The sequence below is a fragment of the Denticeps clupeoides genome, chromosome 5, assembly GCF_900700375.1.
Source record: "Denticeps clupeoides chromosome 5, fDenClu1.1, whole genome shotgun sequence".
Classification (NCBI taxonomy): Eukaryota; Metazoa; Chordata; class Actinopteri; order Clupeiformes; family Denticipitidae; genus Denticeps; species Denticeps clupeoides.
The window spans coordinates 25832713-25852339 of record NC_041711.1 but is presented as its reverse complement, the minus strand read 5'-3'; the positions used below and the strand labels follow the sequence as shown (position 1 = coordinate 25852339).

The window sequence follows — 19627 nt, the reverse complement described above, 5'->3', positions numbered from 1 at the left end:
GCGTGGTCCCCGCATGGCGGCCCCGGACCCTCGGCCTGGCTCCACGGCGTGGGTCCCCGCATGGCGGCCCCGGACCCTCGGCCGGCTCCCCGGCGTCGGTCCCGACATGGCGGCCCCGGACTCCCGTACCTGCACACAATAATCAGGGCCGATCCATCTGGGTACGTGTGGGCCCTGTCTCCACATGTTCCCCTCTGACACGTCTTGTGTCACCCCCTGCACCGCGCAGGGAGATTGTCCCAGAGCCTCCGGCGACTGTTCCAGGCACCCCAGGCTGGTGCCTTCTGGGACTATGCAGCCCCTCTCGCTGCACGGCCCTGGTGCCAAGGGGGGGGCATTGCCAGACCATCCGGCTAGCCCCTTCTGCGTCCGTTGGGACAAGCAGGCCCTCTTCCTGTCTGTCCCAGCTGGGTCCTCATGCCTACCCGGGGGCTCTATGGCGCTCCACCCCTCTGGAGGCAGACGCAGGCCCATGCCTGGCCCGCCCTCCTCACTGGCTACCGGAGGACCCAGCTCCATCGCTTCCCCACCTCCCCTCCCCTCAGGAGGAGTCCCCAACCCGAACTGCACCCCCCCAAAAAATTCTTTGGGGGAGCACCCCCCCCGGCTGGACTTAGGGGTACCTTGGGGCTCGTCCACCTCGCCTTGGACCGGTGCAGTCAGGTTGGGAACTCCCTCCCTGGGGTTCGGCTCTGCTGCTGGGTCACCATCTGGTGGACACAAAGAGGGGAAGTGGGGGCGACATACGGACACATATGCCACGCACACACACACAGACAGAGACAGACAGAAGAGAGGGTCGTCTAGTTCCCTCTCTGAGCACTCCGGGACCTCCTCAGGGGGCACAGCCAGGATCTCGGGAGGCGCGACCTTCTCGTCGCCCGCCAGTGCTTGGTCTTCTTGCCCCGGATCCTGACTGGCGCTGGATGTGGTGGAGGGGCAGAGTTCGATCCCTGGCTCAGGCTCTGGCCAATCAAACTCCGCCCTCAGTCTCTGCTGGAAGTCCCGAAAACTGCTGTCTGTCTCTCCCTGCTGCCAGAGGGCTGCGCTCCAGCCCCATGCTGACCCAAGCAGACACGATAGGATGGTGGTGGTCTTATCAGTGTCTGCTGCCCCACTGAAGGGTCCCGGGACAATTGGGCTGTCCCACACGGGGCTGGGCACGTCGCTGGAGATGGTGGTAGGTGTGTGGTGTGGAGGGGGGTGGACGTCTTCTCCAGCAGGTGTGGGCGCTGGTGCTGCGCTGCCATTTCGCTGGGGAACGTCTGGGCAGAGGGCAGGCGGGTCGGCGACTGGAGCAGGAATGGAGGATTCCCTGCGAGGCAGTCCCGGCAGCGCAGTTGCTGGCTGGCGACCTCCCGTCGCCCTCTTCCACCAGCTTTCCTCACACTGCTGGGAGGGACGTGGGTTTCCACGGACCTCGTGACGATCCTGGATGGGCGCGATGGGCGGAGCCATCCCGGCACCGACTGCCCAAACGGCGTCATCCTGGTCGTCGTCCGTGTCCACCTCGTACCCCCGGAAGTCACATGGGTCATCACGGACGCCGCGATGATCTCGGACGCGCACGCTGGGCGGAGCCATCCCGGCAACGACCGCCCACCGAAAATCCACGTCATCATCGCTTTCATCATCCGTGTCCTCCCACCGGTGACTCCGAGGGTCGTCCACCCTGCGGACATCCTGGACCCATGGCGCGATAAGCTCCCATGGGCAGTACTCTGGCCATTCGGGCTGGAGGCTGCCCACCTCCTCGCTGGAGGAACGCCGCCGTTGTTGTTGTTGCCGCTTCTCACCCCCCTGGAAGTGACGTGGGTCCCCACGGACCTTGCGACGATCGCAGACTGGTGCGATGGGCGGAGCCCAACTCTCGTCTCCCGTGCTCTCGTCGTCGTCCGTGTCGTCCCAGTCCACGGGGAGCCTTGCCAGCAGAGCGCAGAGTTCTTGGCTCGACATGCCGAAGATCGTGGGGGTCGCATCTTCTGCGCTCGCTGCCCACATCACTTCCTCGCTGCTGCCGACGCCAACGTCATCGCTCCGCCCACTCACCCGCCGACGTTGTCGCTTCCGGGTTTCGCGGAGTTTCCCGGGGGTGACGTCATCACGCGGCGCCGCGTACCACGGCTTCTCGGGGAGAAAACGCTCCACCAGAACGGGCGGCGCGTCTCTCCCCTGGCGTCCGCGTTCGCCGCGCCGGGCTGCGTCTTTCGCGGCGTTTCTTCTCCTCTGCTTTCCACCTCTGCGCTTTTGGGTGGGTCGCTGGCATTCTGTCACGACTACGGACTTACGGGGGAAGGAAGCGCAGAGGTCTGACATACTGGGGAGGGGTTTTTATTCTACAACAAATAAACAATAAACTCAAAGAAACAATGGCGCGGTGGCCGAAAACAGTTTAACGTAAATAAAGAACTTAAACAAACCCGTAGGCGTGTGGCGATTGCCAGAACTCAAAACACATGAAAACAAAACTAGGTCAAGTTCGTGTAGCGAGTTCACGAAAATGCCAGCGACCCCGAACGGGCGGAAACTTCCGGCATTTATGGGGCGTCAGGATTGGGTTCCGGTGTGGAGCCCAGCTGCAGGCAATCCTGACATCATCATTGTGAAAGTGGAAGTATTTAGTGTGTTTCTCATTTCCTGTGTCATCTACCCATGTGACCATACAGTCTCCTTACTGACTTTATTCAGTGCCAGCAAACATCACCAAAGGCTGTCAATTAACAAAGGAATACAGAAATTATAAAAGCCCATGGCTGCTTTTAATTGCAGCAAAAAATTCTGAATCTAAAAAATGAAAATGGCTTTGAGTAAATGGAAGGAGGTCAATGGGGAAGAGTTCTGCATTCATTACAATGTGAATGCTTAAGCCGAGTACCGACTATAATTTTCCCTACTTTAACTGATCACTCAGTCCTACTTTCTCGACTTTTTCCTCGCTGTCCCCTCTTAAGGGTCTGTAAAACAGGATGTGGAACAGGGGTATCTCCATTAAATAAGGAGACATGAATATGGACGAGGAACAAAAGAGACTGAATTATCTTCCAAAGCATAGAGACAGAGACCAGCCATCACCCCACATATATAACAGGGAACAGTAATAAATGTAATGCATGAGCCTAGTATAATAATGGTAAAGTAGTTATGTCTTTAAGTAGGTCTTATATCGTAATATTTTTTATTGTTATGTGTGTGTGTCTGTGTGCAGAAAGTTGCTCAAGGCCCAAGGGTAGACAGGGAAGGATCATGTCACTCTGTTATCAGCCAATGACGTGCTGACATCCATATTCATTGGGAAACACACAACACATGCAGACACACAGAGCTTCACAGATCTGTGATGTTCTCTCTCATACAACTGATTTACAGACTAAAATAGAAATATTGTCCCATGGTATTTTATGTAATTTTCCATCCATGCATTATTTGATTACCACAAAAACTACATAAATCTGGATTTCTCCTAGATCCTAGATCCTAGATCCAAGCCCAAGGGCAGTGGTGGCCTAGGGGTTAAGGAAGAGGCTCTGTAATCAGAAGGTTACCAGTTCGAATCCCGATCCGCACACTGCTTCCACAGAAGTGATGGGTGCATTACTTCATGCACCTTCCTTCTATCTTTGGTGTGCTGATCACTTTGGAACAGGGTACATTTGGACTCATCAGAACTTTTGCAAGAACTACTGCAGCCTCCTAAGCAGCTACTTAATCACAAACCTCTCTCCATTATAGCCCATAATCCTGGCTGAAAGTCTTTCCCTTTCCCTATTAAACAGTCCTGTCCATTTCTTACTCTTCTTCTTCTCTTCTTCACAAAATACATAAATGCTGTTCAATCACAGTCACTCAACATTGAGATGAAGGTTCTCCACTGTCCTTCCAGGTTTTATTACTGTGCTGGTTCGTCATTAACCTCATTTTAGTCATTTCAGCAGTATGCTTAGTTTCCCATGGACATGGGTTGGTCAGTCAAAGGCTCTTGCTTATTTGCTCATTTGAATAACTAAACAGGGCTGCACATATGATTGAATTTGCTCTGTGTCATGTAAGTTCAAATGTTAGCATGAGGCAGGTCCCAATGCTAGGAAATCAACCTGAACAACATCTTTTAAATAATGTTCAGGGAAACACACATCCACAAATGACTGAGACAAACACACAACTGGAACTCAAAGCAGCAGCTGTACTATGTGGAGCTTCACCAACCCTGTGCTATCTTAATCATCACAACCATCATCATCAGTTCCAGCACCTGCTGTTCTCCACTCTAAATGTTTTCTCTTCCCATCTCCTCGTCTCCGTCTGCCTGGAATATAAATTTAGTCATCATCACATGCAGAAAAAGCCTTCGTTCTTAAAGCACATGGTCTTTCTGAAAGCAATTTTGCCTTGTCAACAGATCTATTTGTTTTTTGCCAACCTAATTACAGGATGTTTGTTTGACCTGATGACTGGTGGTCCTGCACCCATGAGAGCTGATGTATAATCGTTCTCATGATTGAGAAGACGTGGTAATCCTCTCTCTCTCCCTCCCTCTCTATCTCTCGCTCTCTCTCTCTCTCTATTATCCTCCATCCTGCTAATAACACCTCAAAATAAAATAATCACTGGGAGTAAATCAGCTGTAATTAGTCTTCAATGTTCTAAAACATCTACCTTTCTCTTTTAAGTAGCCTCCCCTCCCCCCCTTCCTACTTTACTTCTCACCCAGCCTCTCTCACAGGCCTCCAAACCTCCTCTTATCCACTCTTTGCTCGCTCTCTTTGCCTCTCAGTAATTACTATGCAGTCAGTAGTCATAATCATTACTGGAAGCTTTGCAATCCCTCTCAATTCAAGGTTAGTCATCTCTCTCCCTCTCTCTCCCCACTCGGAGTTTCAGCACCTTCCACGGGTCTCTTCTGGCTCGTATCCCAGATGCACCCTCCTTGCTCTCAGTCTCTGATAGTTCTCCCACCCTGTTTCCGCCTCAGCCCTTGCCGTCCCATCTATCTCCCCATACACTGCCCATTTAATTCCAACCAACCCGAATGCATGGCCGCTTCTTATCGCTCCAACTTCACCCTGCATCCATGCACTCGCTACCTCATCATCATCTGGGCTCTACCGGTGTTCACCTTTACCACACACACACACACACACAAACAGATCTTATCTTTCCCTGAATCATTGGCCAGTTTGTCTTAATGTTTGTCTGAGACCAGTAGCACAGAGCTCCCTCTCTGAAATGCTGATAATGGATGCACCTCCACTTTATATAAAGGGGATTGCGTCTTAGGGAAGAAAATGAGTCCAAATGCATAATTCTCTCCTTGTGTTTTACTTAATGAGTTTAAGCGCAGTGCCCGTTTGACTGAATATCTGTGCGTGTTTGTGTGTGTTTGTGTGTTCTCAAAATTTACACAATTTTATGTAATTTATCTACATTTACATTCTCTGTGTGTGTCTGTTAAAGTGCTTTTCATTTCTCCTTCTTCTTGGAAGCACTCAGTAGAGAGGAACCATCTCAGTCATTTCATTAAGCCGTCATCTTCATTATCAGGTTCTTCATCATCGTCCCTGTTATTACAAGCCATGGGAAATCAAGGGGGAGACTTTGAGAAGTTGTTGAGATGCATATGAGAGAGAAAACAGAGCCAACGGCAGTGATGATGAGACTTCCCTTTAACAGATATCAACAGATAGCTGCCCGCCTTCTTTTCCTCAAAGTTAATGTATTCTGCCTCTGAATCATGTTGATGTACCGTAGCGATTTGAAGTAATCCTATTGCACCAAAATCCTCCACACTGGAAAGACTTCATACAATGATTGCAAATATATACAACCATTTGCTTCTCTTTTCAAATGTAATAAAAACTGAACTGTACATGTACAGTAACTGTCATATTTCACACATATTATCACACACTTTTAGATCTACAATGACTCTCATAGTATAATTATAATTGGATGAAATAAGTAACAATAATTAATATGGAGCCAGTGACAGGTATAATGATTAATTATTTGAAAGTGGACTGATTCATCAATATAGGGTAAAGCAAGAAAATATGTTAAATATCACAAATCTCACAAACATGAAGATATTGGTGGCTAAACACTAAATATTTGTGAAGGCAGACCTGGGCTAGCCATGTGCTGCCGGTCACATGCACACAAGGGTTCCCCCCCCCACTGATGATCGTCTGCCATGGGTGATTAGAAACATGCTTTCTCCCTTTTGCCTCTTAAACTTCACACTGCACATGTCATACATTTTGCGACTCCATTTCACAGTGTGGCATTGCAATATTATCTCTGTTGTGCCATTAAACATGACCATTGTGACCAGAAATGCATCCCATAACCAATCCAAGTCTGAATACCTCCTTCCATAAATCACCCGGCTAATTAAATAAATTAGCTGTTGCATATTTTTAGCCTGTCTGACCAAGATTACTGACATGAGCAGAATGATGTCAGTGAGATATGGATCATTTCATTTAAGGCGCGTTTGCATTTTACCACCTAGTACTAATATGAAATGTCAAATTTGACAAAAGCACATTTCATACTTACACACATACACACTCTGACACACACACACACACACCTTCGCCTGTCTGATGTACTCATGTGTAATCACTGTAATGCTTGACTACACATTAAATCAGACAGACGTTTGTTATACAAACTCAGACAGCAGAGCAGGAGTTGCTACAAAAGAGAAGGGATGAGAAAGCACACTGGTCTTCTTTCATCTCTACTTAAGGCTTTCATCTTTCATCCCTTTGTTTTTGTATTTTTTTTTTTTTGTGATTTTTGGTGGGGCATAAAGTACAGTGTTTAGAAGCAGCCCCAGGCGCTGCTGCAATTAACCCCCCCTTCCCAACACCAGCCATTTTGTTAATACAATGCTGTCCACAAAATAATAGTAATTATATGGAGAGCTAGTAATAATAATGTCCACAGCAGGCCTGCCCTGTCCCCCAGCCAGTTTTAATTTCCTTCTATCACTGTGTATTGATTCTATCCCTCTGTGTTGCACTCCCCATCCCCCCTTCTCCTCATCACACTTTTTTATTAATAACACAAAAGCAATAACAACTGTGTCACAACCCGGGTTCCAGAAGTGCAATTAAAGGGATTCATTTAAAACTATTTGACGTGGGTTTCTAACTGGTTTTAAGGCTTTCACACTATCTGCCTTGCACACACACACACAAACACACTTTCTGCCAACTCTCACTTCTGAGGGAGGCTGGGGAGAAAAAAACTGGCTTCAGAGAAGTACAAAAGGATGGGATTTGCTTCTGTGACAGAGAGGGAGAAGGAAGGGAGAGGAGCAAGAGAGTTAGAGATGGGGGTATGACATGCAGCCAAATGGCAAGCTGTGGCTACTTCAGAGTCTGAGAAGAGGAGAGAGCTTGAGAAGAGAGGGTGGCTGGGCAAAGAGGGAACAATAAGCATGAAGCACTTAAAGGTGTGGGAGGAAGAAATAAATGCTAACTCTGCAAAAGTGAGAGAGAGAAACACCAGGCTGCATATGTGGGGCTTCCTCGCTGTACTGACCAGCTCCCAACACTCAACAGCATGTAGTAAGAGGGAGTGTGAGATGATTTAAGGACTCTTGACTGTCGATTTTTTTTGGCTTGCAGCTCAGAGCTGCTGGTCTGAGTGACAGTTTGTCAAGCATAAAATGACAGTGAGGTGAGTACAGCATGGGTAAATAAGAGAGAAAAAACTGTCAACAAGAAAACTAAATGTGAGGAAGGAGTGTTTTTGTGCTATAAGGCAACAATGTGTGATCCAGTGCATGATTCAGCGTGTGATTCTCGGTTTCTCAGCATGATTCCCAGTTTAGAATTGATGTGTGTGTGTGTGTGTGTGTGTGTGTGTGTGTGTGTGTATATATATAAATGTGTATATAGAGAAGTACAGCTGTGTAATTGGTTAAGTGACTCAATGGTGGCCCGATCCCACCCACAGTCATTCAGCATATTTCACAAGTGGATGAGCACAGAGCTAGCTGCAGGCACCTTGCAATCGACTCTGTTGTCTTTATTGCTTTCTAATGGATTTTGCACATTTCTCCTAATTGGAGAGGGAAAATCTGCATTGCCACAGACAGCACAGGACGTGGGGAAGTCTACGTGTCCAGGCACGTTACCCTCAACACCCAAGGGCAGAGTTTTGTTTTTAATAAAATGATTTATCATTCTTGAGTCTCTACTTTAGTAAAATGAGGTGTGGTCTTAAAATGTGGCGTGTTTGTCCCCTCATCATGTCTGTTTGCTCCGTTAAGTAGCCCCTACAAATTCTTTGTATATGTAGCATCCTGCTTCAGTGCAATGACAATAAAGGCAGAACTAACTAACTAACTAGGACAGCATATGAACAAATTGGTATGCTGTGCACACTGTATGCAGTATGGCCCAGTCAATCAGATTTCAGAACTATCACAATTCCTTTTATTTAAAAAAATAAATCTATAAATAGAGGTCGATATTACATTGTCCTGGAGTTCTATTCTTTGTCTGTGATCTTGGCACTAGGTGTTTTTGTGATGACAGTGTGTGTTTGTGCATGGTGACAGACAATACATCCTACTGCATGATCCAAATCAAAGAACACAACGTGTGTGTGTGTGTGTGTGTGTGTGTGTGTGCATGCCTTGTTTTTTATAAAGCCAACTTATATACCCACACTCCTTCCTGGATCCATACACTCACAGCTCACACGAACATACCCACATAAGCCTGAGTTATATAGTACCAGACAGTGAGAAAAGACAACAATATATATTGGATCAAGAGATAAACTGGAAAAAGAAAGACTGACTAGAGAGACCAAAATAGAGCAGCAAAGACTAAAGGACAAACAAAGATAAGAGGTTGAGACAGAAGACTCCCCTCTTGTCTCTCACCAGGCGGCACTGCCGCAGCCGAGCAGAACCAGAACACCAAGGAGGTGGTCCTTGACCCGCATGCGCCAGTCCAGGGTGTGGTGGCATGCTGGAGCCCTGTGGTTGCTGCCATTGCCCCCCCCCCCCCCCCCCCCACCCCTCCGCCGGTGATGGAGTTTGGGTGCCCTTGACGGTGGGGTACTGTGAGTAATCTCGGAGTCCTGAGTAATATCAGCTGAATTAAGCATGATTACTCAGGAGTCCTTAAAAGCAGGTCGGCAGCACCCAGTAGGAGCTGTGACATTAATGTGAAAGAGACGTTATGGACCTTATGTTTGTTTTCGCTTTCTTCCTGGCAATCGACACACGTTTGATTTAGTTCTCCTTATTTCCCTGTGTTTGGCCCTCATGCCGTTTCTTTTGTGTTTATTAATAAATCCTTTTTGCCCAGATATCCCGTCTCTATGCTTCCTTCCCCCTTCAGCCCTCCGTCAATACAAAGACAGAACAAGAAGAAAGTGAGGAAATAAGATGTTCCCTTCTTCCCTTCATTGTTTAAAAATGCTGGAAAAGATTAGAAGATTAAAAATTAATGTCTGTGTAAACTTCCCTTTGCTGTAAGTAAAATCTCCCATTGGTGTTCATTCAAACTGTGCACTGATTTGTAATGAAACATCCAGGCAGAAAGAGAGGAAAAATAAGTACAAGGAGGTTGTGAGAGAAAGACAGAGGTGTCAGTAAGGGTGAAATACAATGGCTGTGCAGAACAGGACTTAAAAAAGTCTACTGCAGCGCAAAAGCAAAATGCACAGTTCAGCAAAGGGATGAGGAAAGATGTGAAAAATGGAAAAAAGAGAAAGAGATCAGTAAGGGAACTGGCAAAGAAGAGGCCAGAGAGCAATAAGAACACCCACAGCGAGAGCGAAAGCATCCGTAAAGAACTAAGCATGAAGTCCTTTAAAACGTGTTCTCTATGCAAATGAGCGCAGGGAAGTGTGGCCCCAGGCACAAAATCTGGACACCTGTGCCGGCGCAGAACCGCAGCACACCTGGCCAGACTGCTGTCCATCACACCAAACCTCACAAGCGCGGGACAGCACAGGGACGCAGGCACAGAGCAATCGACAAAAATCTACAATATTCTCACCCTTTTTCTGACCTTTTTCAGACATTAAAACAACTGCTTGGTTTTTATTAAATCTCTTCTGCTGAAAAAACTGGGATGTCATCAAATAAAAAAGAGGTGCATTAAAATGTCAGAATCAAGTAATGCAACAAAGAAATATAACAAAAGCAAGTCTGTTATTAGCATACAGTCACAGCCAAAAGTTTTGAGAATGACACAAATACGGGTTTTATTATGGAAATTTGCATATAGTCCAGAATGTTATGAAGAGTGATCATATGAAAGTCCCTCTTTGCCACAAAAATGAACTTAATCCCAAAAACCCATTTCCAATGAATTTCAGCCCAAAAGGACCTGCTGCAACAAAAGGACCTGCTGAGATCATTTCAGTGATTCTCTTGTTAAAACAAGTGAGATGAGCACAAGGCTGCAGATCAGTCTGTCATACTGATTGAGTTAGAACAGCAGACTGGATGCTTTAAAATATGCTTGACAGTGGTGAGGCTGTAGTGTCCTAGTGCTTAAGGAAGCGGCTCCGTAATGAGAAGGCTGCCGGTTCGAATCCTGATCCGTCAAGGTGCCAGGGTGCCCAAGAAAGCCCAGCAAGTGCCAGGACCGTCTCCTAAAGATGATTCAGCTGCAGGATTTGGGTGCCACCAGTGCAGAGCTTGCTCAGGAATGGCAGCAGGCCGGTGTGAGGGCATCTGGAAGCACAGTGAGGCAAATACTTTTGGAGGGTGGCCTGGTGTCAAGAAGGGCAGCAAAGAAGCCACTTCTCTCCAAGAAAAAGCACAAAACACAGGCTGATATTATGCAAGAAGTACAGGGATTGGACTGCTGAGGACTGGGGTAAAGTAATTTACTCTGATGAAGCCCCTTTCCGATTGTTTGGGGCATCTGGAAAAATTATCGTCCGGAGAAAAAAAGATGAGCGCTACCATCAGTCCTGTCTTGTGCCAACAGTAAAGCATCCTGAGACAATACATGTGTGGGGCCGCTTCTCATTTACATTTACATTTAAGGCATTTGGCAGATGCCCTTATCCAGAGCAACTTACAACGTGCTTTCAAGTTACCATCGATGAAGTGATCAGTTCTGGTTCATTACGACCCCAACTATGAATACAATCTTTTTATTCACTCTGTTGTAGATTCTGTACACAAGTTCGACAATAAGAAAGTTACAAGTTAATCTAAATATTCTTTAAAGAGGAAGGTCTTGAGCTGCCGTTTGAAGGTGCTCAGTGACTGAGCTGTTCTGACCTCGAGGGGAAGTTCATTCCACCACCGAGGGGCCAAGACGGAGAAGAGTCTAGATGAGTGTCATCCTTTTACCTTCAGAGATGTACGGACCAGGCGAGCAGTACTGGAGGCTCGGAGTATACAAGGTGAAGTGCGAGGTGTAATAAGGGCTGGATAAGGGTAGGATGATGCCACTCTATGTCTGGCTTTGTAGGCCAGCATCAGTATTTTGAATCTGATGTGTGCAGCTACTGGGAGCGGAACTGGAGGGAACGTAGCAGGGAGGTGGTGTGGGAGAATTTGGGAAGGTTGAAGATCAGTCGTGCTGCTACATTTTGTATGAGTTGTAGAGGTTGGATGGTACTTAGAGGTAGAGGGAGCCCACATCCAAGGCAGTGGGCTCACTCACAATTTTGCCTAAGTACACAGCCATGAATAAAGAATGGTACCAAAACACCCTCCAACAGCAACTTCTCCCAACCTTCCAAGTACAGTTTGGTGAAGAACAATGCCTTTTCCAGCATTATGGAGCACCGTTTACTATGAAATTAGTAAATTCGGAATAGTATTTAGATAAAACTGTCTGTCACGATGGGCTGGACATGGCGATGAAGGAGGACGCATACGCACAACGTCACAGGACAGGGGTTTAATACAGAATGCACACGACAGGGGAACATTACCACACAATTACCTGATGGCGAACAGACGACGAACACGATAGCTTTATACAATTATATAAATATACAACAGGTGAACATGATCAGGGAACATTACACAAGACTAACATGAAACTCCGGTCCGAACTCCGGATCCGGAGTAACCCCTGCCGGACTGGATCATGACACTGTCAGATGTTTAGTCAGGCATAGGCTAAGGTTTAGGCTTAAACCATTTTTATGGATCGTGTTTTACAGTAGCAGTTTGCAACACATATGTTACCTAGCCAATGATGGATTAGATTATAATGGTTCTCATAAAGAGTCCACCCCAATCAGGAGGAGCTCTGCTCTGATTAAACAGACACTGTGTGTGGAAGAGACCGAAAGAACACTGGGGAACTGAGAGAAGCCAACTGGGAATTTCGCCAGAAAACCAGTGTGAATTGTCATGAGCAGCGGCCTGAAAAATCTCACGATGATATCAGACACCAAAAGATCAGACCAGAAGGGAGGAGGACTTACAGGACCGGTGCATATCCTTTGGGTTAGGAAAGACAGAATGAATTTTCACAATACCTGACATTTGCAATAAAATGTTTTAGAAATAATTAAGAGTATGGGTGAGGTGTGATTTGCAGTGCGTGTAAAAGAGAATGGTGTTTGTGTTTGTGTCTGTGTGTGTGTGTGTGTGTGTGTGTGTGTGTGTGTGTGTGTGTGTGTGTGTGTGTGTGTGTTTGTCTGTGTGTATGTGTGCACGGTTGTGTTTTTTTTACTGAAAAGCCCTGCTTAGCCAATCCAATGCTGGATTTTCAGAACTGTTCCCTCATTAATCTTTCATAATGTTTCAGTCAGATGAGAGGATAAGAAACTTTCAATCTCATAATTTGAAATTAAATCAGACATTGTGGGCCAGTTTCATTCCCTTTTCTGTCAATCATCAGACCTCTGCCTTCTTAATTTAAAAAACTAATGCTTAAATAAAACGTCTGCAAGGCCATGAATATTGTTAGTGGCTAACGATATCTTCACCGTGTCTGCATAAAATATGGCCATAGGCTTTTATATGTTGAAGGTTAATATCATTTTTTTGATATTCTGATTTCATTGGAATACAAGACCCTTTACTCAAATGGATGTAATTAAAATATGAACCAATGCTGGAAGGGCTTAAATGGCATTTAATTCCATTCTTTGCTTTCATGATCTGCCATTATAAAACAGAAAAATATGGAATTTATAAAGGGACATGAGCGCTCATCATTAATCAATGACAATAAGGTCGTTCAACATAAACATGTCTCTGAGTGGTGCTGCAACTTTGATGAAGCCGGCTTTGTTAAAAACCAGAAGAGGGCAGGCACACCAGTTACCTGCTTCAGCCGGCAAGTTTATATATTTAAAGACAGTGTGAAGTTATCACTCCCTTCCCCCCTCTTTTTTCTCCATAAAACTGTTCAAGGTCAACAGTCTTGGTCGACGGCACTTGCCACGCTCTTCAAACTGTAACTATCATCTGGGGGAAAATATAATCCATTGTTAGAAGCTGTAATCTCTTCCCATCAGAGCGAAAACCCAGCTTTGCTGCCGGCTCTTCCTCATTCAGCCAGAACGGCACTGGCTTTTCTCGCTCACATAATTCCAGTCGATCAAATATGGCTTGGCACGACCTCTATCACCTCTTTCACAAACTCCTTCAATGAGACTTGAGGACATTCAATTCATCGATTTAATTCATAATTTCTTAACTGCACCGCAAATTTCTTAACTGCACCATTTACAAATTAATACGATCATGGCTGCCATGACTAGTCTTCGTCTGGGGGGTGTTTTCGACACTGTGCTGAAATTTCTGACGCATGCCTCTGCCCTCTGCCTGGTTTTAAGTTTCAACCTGCAGGTCATATTATGCAACATTACTGGCATTTTAGAAGCCATTAGAATTGTGTGCGGCATTATGTTTCCTCCTCATTCGAATAAACTCTGCCGTGCAACATGTTTTCTGTGATTCATTGTGCATTACCGCCTCTTCCAGGTGGTTCTGGAGAGGCTTTTCACAATACACATCAAGTACACACAATTCACATCAAAACATCTGACACTTTCAACAGTTTTTTTTTGTTGCTTCCATTAGTATCAGTGAGCTGGTTTCTAACGGATTTCATGCAGAACGTCTGAATGAGTGTGCAGGCATTTCAGCCTGAGCAGAAGGCTGTGCAGTGTCTCTGTGACTGAGTGGGTGCAGTGCCCGTGACCCATCGCTCAGTGCGAAATCTGGTCGCCTGTGGGTGGTGTGGAAAAAAATGCCCCCATTGATCCTGGCATCTTTTGTGTCACTGTCATGTTTTTGTAGTTTGCTGTGGTCACCAACGCAGCTCCTACTGGCCTCTCCAGCTCTTCCTTCTGTCCCCTGCTTTGTGTCGCTCACTCCATAGATATTTGTGCGTTTTCTCTATCTTCCGAAATGCGTCTTTCCACCTGCACTGCTCAGTTTTTGCCACCACATTCACATACTGGTTATTTTTTTCAGGCCTGTGTTCTGTACCTCCTTTCTTCCTTGAAATCTTGTAATCATTCGCTTGTTCAGTCCCCCCATCCCTGGCACTTCATGCCCTTCTAGCCCTCCTTCAGCCAGTGCAATCGCCTGTGACATACGCTTTAAATCTTTTCCTCCCTTTTCTTGTGCAGTTGAGCTGCACCCTTCCTCTTCCTCTTTATCTTCTGTTCCACTGTGTTCGTTCCCCTCCACATCTTTCCTTCAAACTCCTGTTTTCTTTTTGAATAAAATTTTACGGCCTGCGCAGCCATGCACCTTTCCCTTTTTTTCCCCGTGTGCTCTGTTCTGTCTTCACTCTCATTCACAGTCACTCGGAGCACTTGTGGTTCATCAGTCTTGTCCTCTTCATCTCAAGCAGGAGTTTCGCCCCCTGCACCACTGACACCTGGCCCGAGGATGGCTCCTTCTCATTAAGGGCTTTTCTGATGGAGCCTCTCGTTACACGCCATTCGCTCTCATTCATTCCCCTCTCTCTCTCTCTCTCTCTCTCTCTCTCTCTCTCTCTCTCTCTCTCTCTCTCTCTCTCTCTCTCTCTGCATAATGCGACAGTGGGAGCCGGCATTAGCGTCCTGACTGCACAAGGAGCCTCGGAGGCTGCAGAGCCCTCCAGTTGGAGCAGCGGCCGTTTTACTTCCAAATAGCCCCTTCATCCAATCAAGGCCGGCTGAGGATTTAACAGCGCTTCAGCCCAAATAATTGCTGCCATTACCACAGCTTTCCATGGAAACTATGGAAACAGGTGTCCTGCTGCAAGGGTGCCTGCGTGTGTTCTTTATACAGTTCAAAGGGTATGTGTGTAGGATCCATGGAAACCATGTGCCCAATGAGGGGAATGTTCACTTTCATAACACCCCCATACTCTAGAGTACATCCTCTTAACATCGCCATGGTTTTGATCTCTCCCTCACTGTCCACTTATTGCATGTTCTACTGTTCCTTTCTAGCATCTCTTCATCTGGCTTCTCACACATCTTTTTTTTTATCTCTCACCCAATTCTGAAGACCATTGCTAAGGTGCATTTTGAAAGCAGAGCTTTGCAGGCTTCGCTTCTAGGCCCACCGTCACAGCTCACGCGGGAGTAAATAAGCCTTGACAGGACATATAAAATTCAAGGTTCTCGTTTCATTTTTCCCGCAGAGATAAAACCGGGGACAGGACACAGACACAAGGGCTGCCACTTCAGCTGACACCAACTGAAGGATGGGGGGAAATATGACAAGAGGAGAAAACGTACTGTCCAATTAAGAGTGTGGCAACACGCTGCCGTGAAACGCGTGACATCTTTGGAGTTTCAAATATATTGAAAATAAGGTGTTGGGAGGTGCTGTTTTTAACCGTGTTGGAGAATAAAGGCTAAAAAAAGAGAAACGCGCACACTTTCTCCAACCGTGCAATTTGATTAAAACCATCTTCACTCTCAAACTTTAGCAAGACTGCAGCTGAATTTGATGTAACCGCCGATCAGAACCATGGACGCGCAGCATCAGTAATGAGAAGGTGGTAATAACGTTGAGAATGAGTTTCTAAAGCTGCCTTGGTGCCTTGGCGTCTGTGACTAATGACACAGCAAAACAATGAAATGAGCAAACCTCGCCACTGCTGCACCCTGCACCTTCCACATTCCTCTGCCTTTTGTGCTTTCGGTGACAGGTGGGACCAAAAAAAAAAAAAGCATGCATGTAAAGCAAAAACACAGGCTTCCTTTGGCTATGAATATTCGAATGTCGCTAAGCCTATATGACAAAGACGCCCCCATGCTAGAGATTACAGTGCAAAAAAAATCTGTTAGAATGACACCAAACAACCGGAACATGCACCTCATTATTTATAAGCCATCTTAAGACTGGTTACAGTCTGTTTTTATGTGATCTCACTGCATGTAGGTGTCGGCATGGCCTTCTCTGATTTTCTGCAGTAAATGTTTGCTTTTCCACTTCCCTTTTAAAGTAGGTGTGAGACTTGCTTTTCCCCTTTTACTTTATTTAATTACACAGCAACATCTTTATTTTACTCAGGGAATTACATCCACGGGTCAGGATCAAAGGATAAACCCCCGACTTGCATTAAAGGCTTCCTCAAAGTCTTATGAAACAAAGTGTCAAGCAGAAATACCAAGTTCGGTGCTATGTGTGAGACGGTGAAATCTAATCCTGTCCCTGGCCTGTTCTGTGACGACAGCACAAGCACATTGCAGAATTGTTTTTATCATTATCTCACTGAGCCCCTCCGTAAAATGTCTCCTGTTTACTGTGTCAGCAATCCACGGCGCATTTAAAATCAATTCTCTCATAGGTGAGTGTTTACCCTTGTGTGTGCGTGCATGTGTGAATGCAAGAAATAAGATTGGTGCCCACAAGGCATCCAGGCAACTCTTCCTCTTGTTGTACCTTTTCAGCCGGAAGGCAATCTCACCGGCGTCGGCTTCAAAAAGAAAAAATGACGGAGTTCAAGAAAGCAATGAAAGCGGATCCAAACGAATGGGCCTCTGATTGCTTGCTGCTGAATAAACAAATGGCAATGATTAAATGTTCACCGGGCGATGAGAAGCGGCGGTGGCGGTGGCGAAATATGCCTGTTGGTGCTGCAGCTGTTCACAACAGAGGCCCCATACAGAGCGATCACTGTGTGTGTCCCCCAGGCCTGGCCAGCAGATAAGTGACGCACGGCATCCTACATCAATCTCTCACCCCTCACTCCCACCTCTCTATCGCATCCCAACTCATTTTCTTTATTACGGCGAAGGCGCACTTTCATATATGCTGCGCGTCCCCTTTCCATCTCTCTTTTGTTCATCATCCGTCTTCATCAGCTCCTTCTGTCCATTCACGCTTTACAGTCCTTCACCGTACTGCGTGTGTTGGAAAGATTATCTCCTCACACCTATCTCAGGTATCAACCGTCTCGCTGATGAAGTAGTGCTGAGAAATTACACATCCCTCCTCTCCTCTGCATTTACAATGCCCCCATCGCTCCATCACTCCATTCTCTATTTCTCCAACGCCCCACCCCCTTCCTTTTCTCGCTGGACCCCTCCTCCTGCTGCTGCTGTCACATGTGAGATTAATGACACTGATCACCATGCTGGCCTCAGTCTCCACAGAACACATCTATAGCTACCGCCGTCCCTGTAAGTAGGGTGCGCATATTCACCAGCATACACATTTATTTTATATTATTTATATGTGTGTGTGTGGGTGTGTGTGTGTGTGTGTGTGTGTATCCAGCCCTGCACCTAATATACAAACCACGAAGATCCATTCGCACAAACACACATCTGCCACATGACCCGTTGCATACCTTCAACTATTCATATTTATGGCTCAATTCATAAGCCGTTCCAGGAAATAGTTTTGAACATAAGAGGCTCTCAAACACAGAGACAAAAGAATACAGTTCATGTATTCACAGGGGTGAACAAAAACCCTCAGGACTGAGACTATATACAAACAAAGGACACAGCAAAGGTATTTACGATTATTAGGCGTGTCAAAGAACATGTAAGGACAACGCTTACAAATATCATATTGAGACTAATTCATTTTATCTTAAGACTACAGATTCTGCTATTTTTCATGGCAAATCCATGGCGAGTTTTAGCTGTTCCTGCAGGATTGTTCTAATAATGAAATAAAAAAACCTCTTGGGCAGTGATATAATAATTATATGCATGGCCGAAGGGCTGCAATCATCTCCTGCTGTAACATTACATCTCTTAGATTCACTCACCATGGGACAGCGAGCATGAAATGTGCTGCCCCTGTTGGGGACCGTGCAGGGACCATCGGGCGGGAGTGGGACAGCATCATGTCCTGGACATGCAATGTTTCCGGTTTTTGGTTCGTTTGATTGTTTGTTTACTTTTTACGCTTCTTAAACGGATGCTGGTGTCACCATGAGCACTGCGACAACCCCCAACCAGATGACCAATACTATACTTAATTTATATTGTACATATAATCAATCATAGCTTTACGCGCAAGAATAAATCACATCTCATATACGTGTGTATGTGTATGTTTGTATATATATATATATATATATGTTGGGGGGGGGGTTTTCATTAAAAGCGTGTATAGGTGCACGATTGTGATGTAACTGAGGGGAACACCACAAGCCGCGAAGTGTCAAGCCCACTTTTGTTTTCGTTTTGAATCACACGCGGATTCGTTCAGTTTTCACCTTACTAAACTGTTTCGTTTAGTATTATCATTATTCTTCTTATTTGCGACCACAGGGTAGCCCGCCGGGATGGGGTACGGTAGAGAGACACCTTGCAGCGCCGATGTCGCCGCGGCGTCCTTTCAGCTTTGTACAGTTTGTCACATAAAAACAACTGGCACGCACAGAAGGGCCACGTTATGGGTTCAGTTTGGTTTATTCCCGCCTTACCTGCGCACACGAGGGACAGCAGCAGAATGACGGCGACGGGAAAGCTGTATCTCCACACGGTCGAAAATGCCATGGCCGTCGACCCGCCTCGCTCGGCCCTTTTAATTCCGTCTCTCAGGTGAAATGAAAATGGCATGAACACGCAGCCTGTCGCCGGCGAAACTTTGCTGTTCTTCTTCTTCTTCTTCTTTCTTTATTTCTTTTTTTCCCCCCCTTTCTTGCTCTCGCTCGCTGGTTCTAATTCCCGCAGCGTTCACAGGACTCGCTGCGCGTTACATGCTAATGATGACACGCAGACGCGCGGAATGCACGCCCACTCTGGCGCTGTGGCGGTGGGGCAGCTCGCCGTCCGTCCGTCCGTCCGTCCGGCCGGTTCCTCTCGGCGGTTTTAAAACGTTCACGCCGCTGAGCGCGCGCCGGGGGGGCGGGGCTGGCAGCGGCGCGCTGACCAATGGCGCGGAGACATGCGCTCTGGGGCGGGGCTTACGTCAGAACGCAATGAATTGTTACATATTAATAATAATAATAGTAATATCCCTGTTGTTATTTTGGGTTGTGGTTTTGGCAATAATGTTATTATTCTCGCTGTTCTTATTATTGTTGTTGTTATTATAACACTTCAACATCTTGTTCGTTGGGTTAAATCTGTTGAAAGGCACATAGTGATTACTTGTTTGGCGGTCAAGGCGAAGTCGGCCAAATTGGGGACAAGTTGCTGACAAGTTGCTTTGACCACCAGTTTAGGCAGCGATTGGTTGGAAATAAATTTGCTC

General features: G+C 46.4%; 1 protein-coding gene across 2 annotated transcripts in view; it reads right to left on the bottom strand.

Moving 5' to 3' along the window:
* cadm4 (cell adhesion molecule 4) overlaps positions 1-19231 on the bottom strand; it is an 88974-nt gene extending 69743 nt beyond the window's left edge. For both annotated transcript variants that reach the window (XM_028981624.1, XM_028981626.1), the window contains exon 1: positions 18855-19231. In XM_028981624.1, the coding sequence (XP_028837457.1) occupies positions 18855-18990 (136 nt within the window). In that variant the 5' untranslated portion in view covers positions 18991-19231. The remainder of the gene's footprint in view (positions 1-18854) is intronic.
* Between the last annotated feature and the right edge of the window lie 396 nt (positions 19232-19627).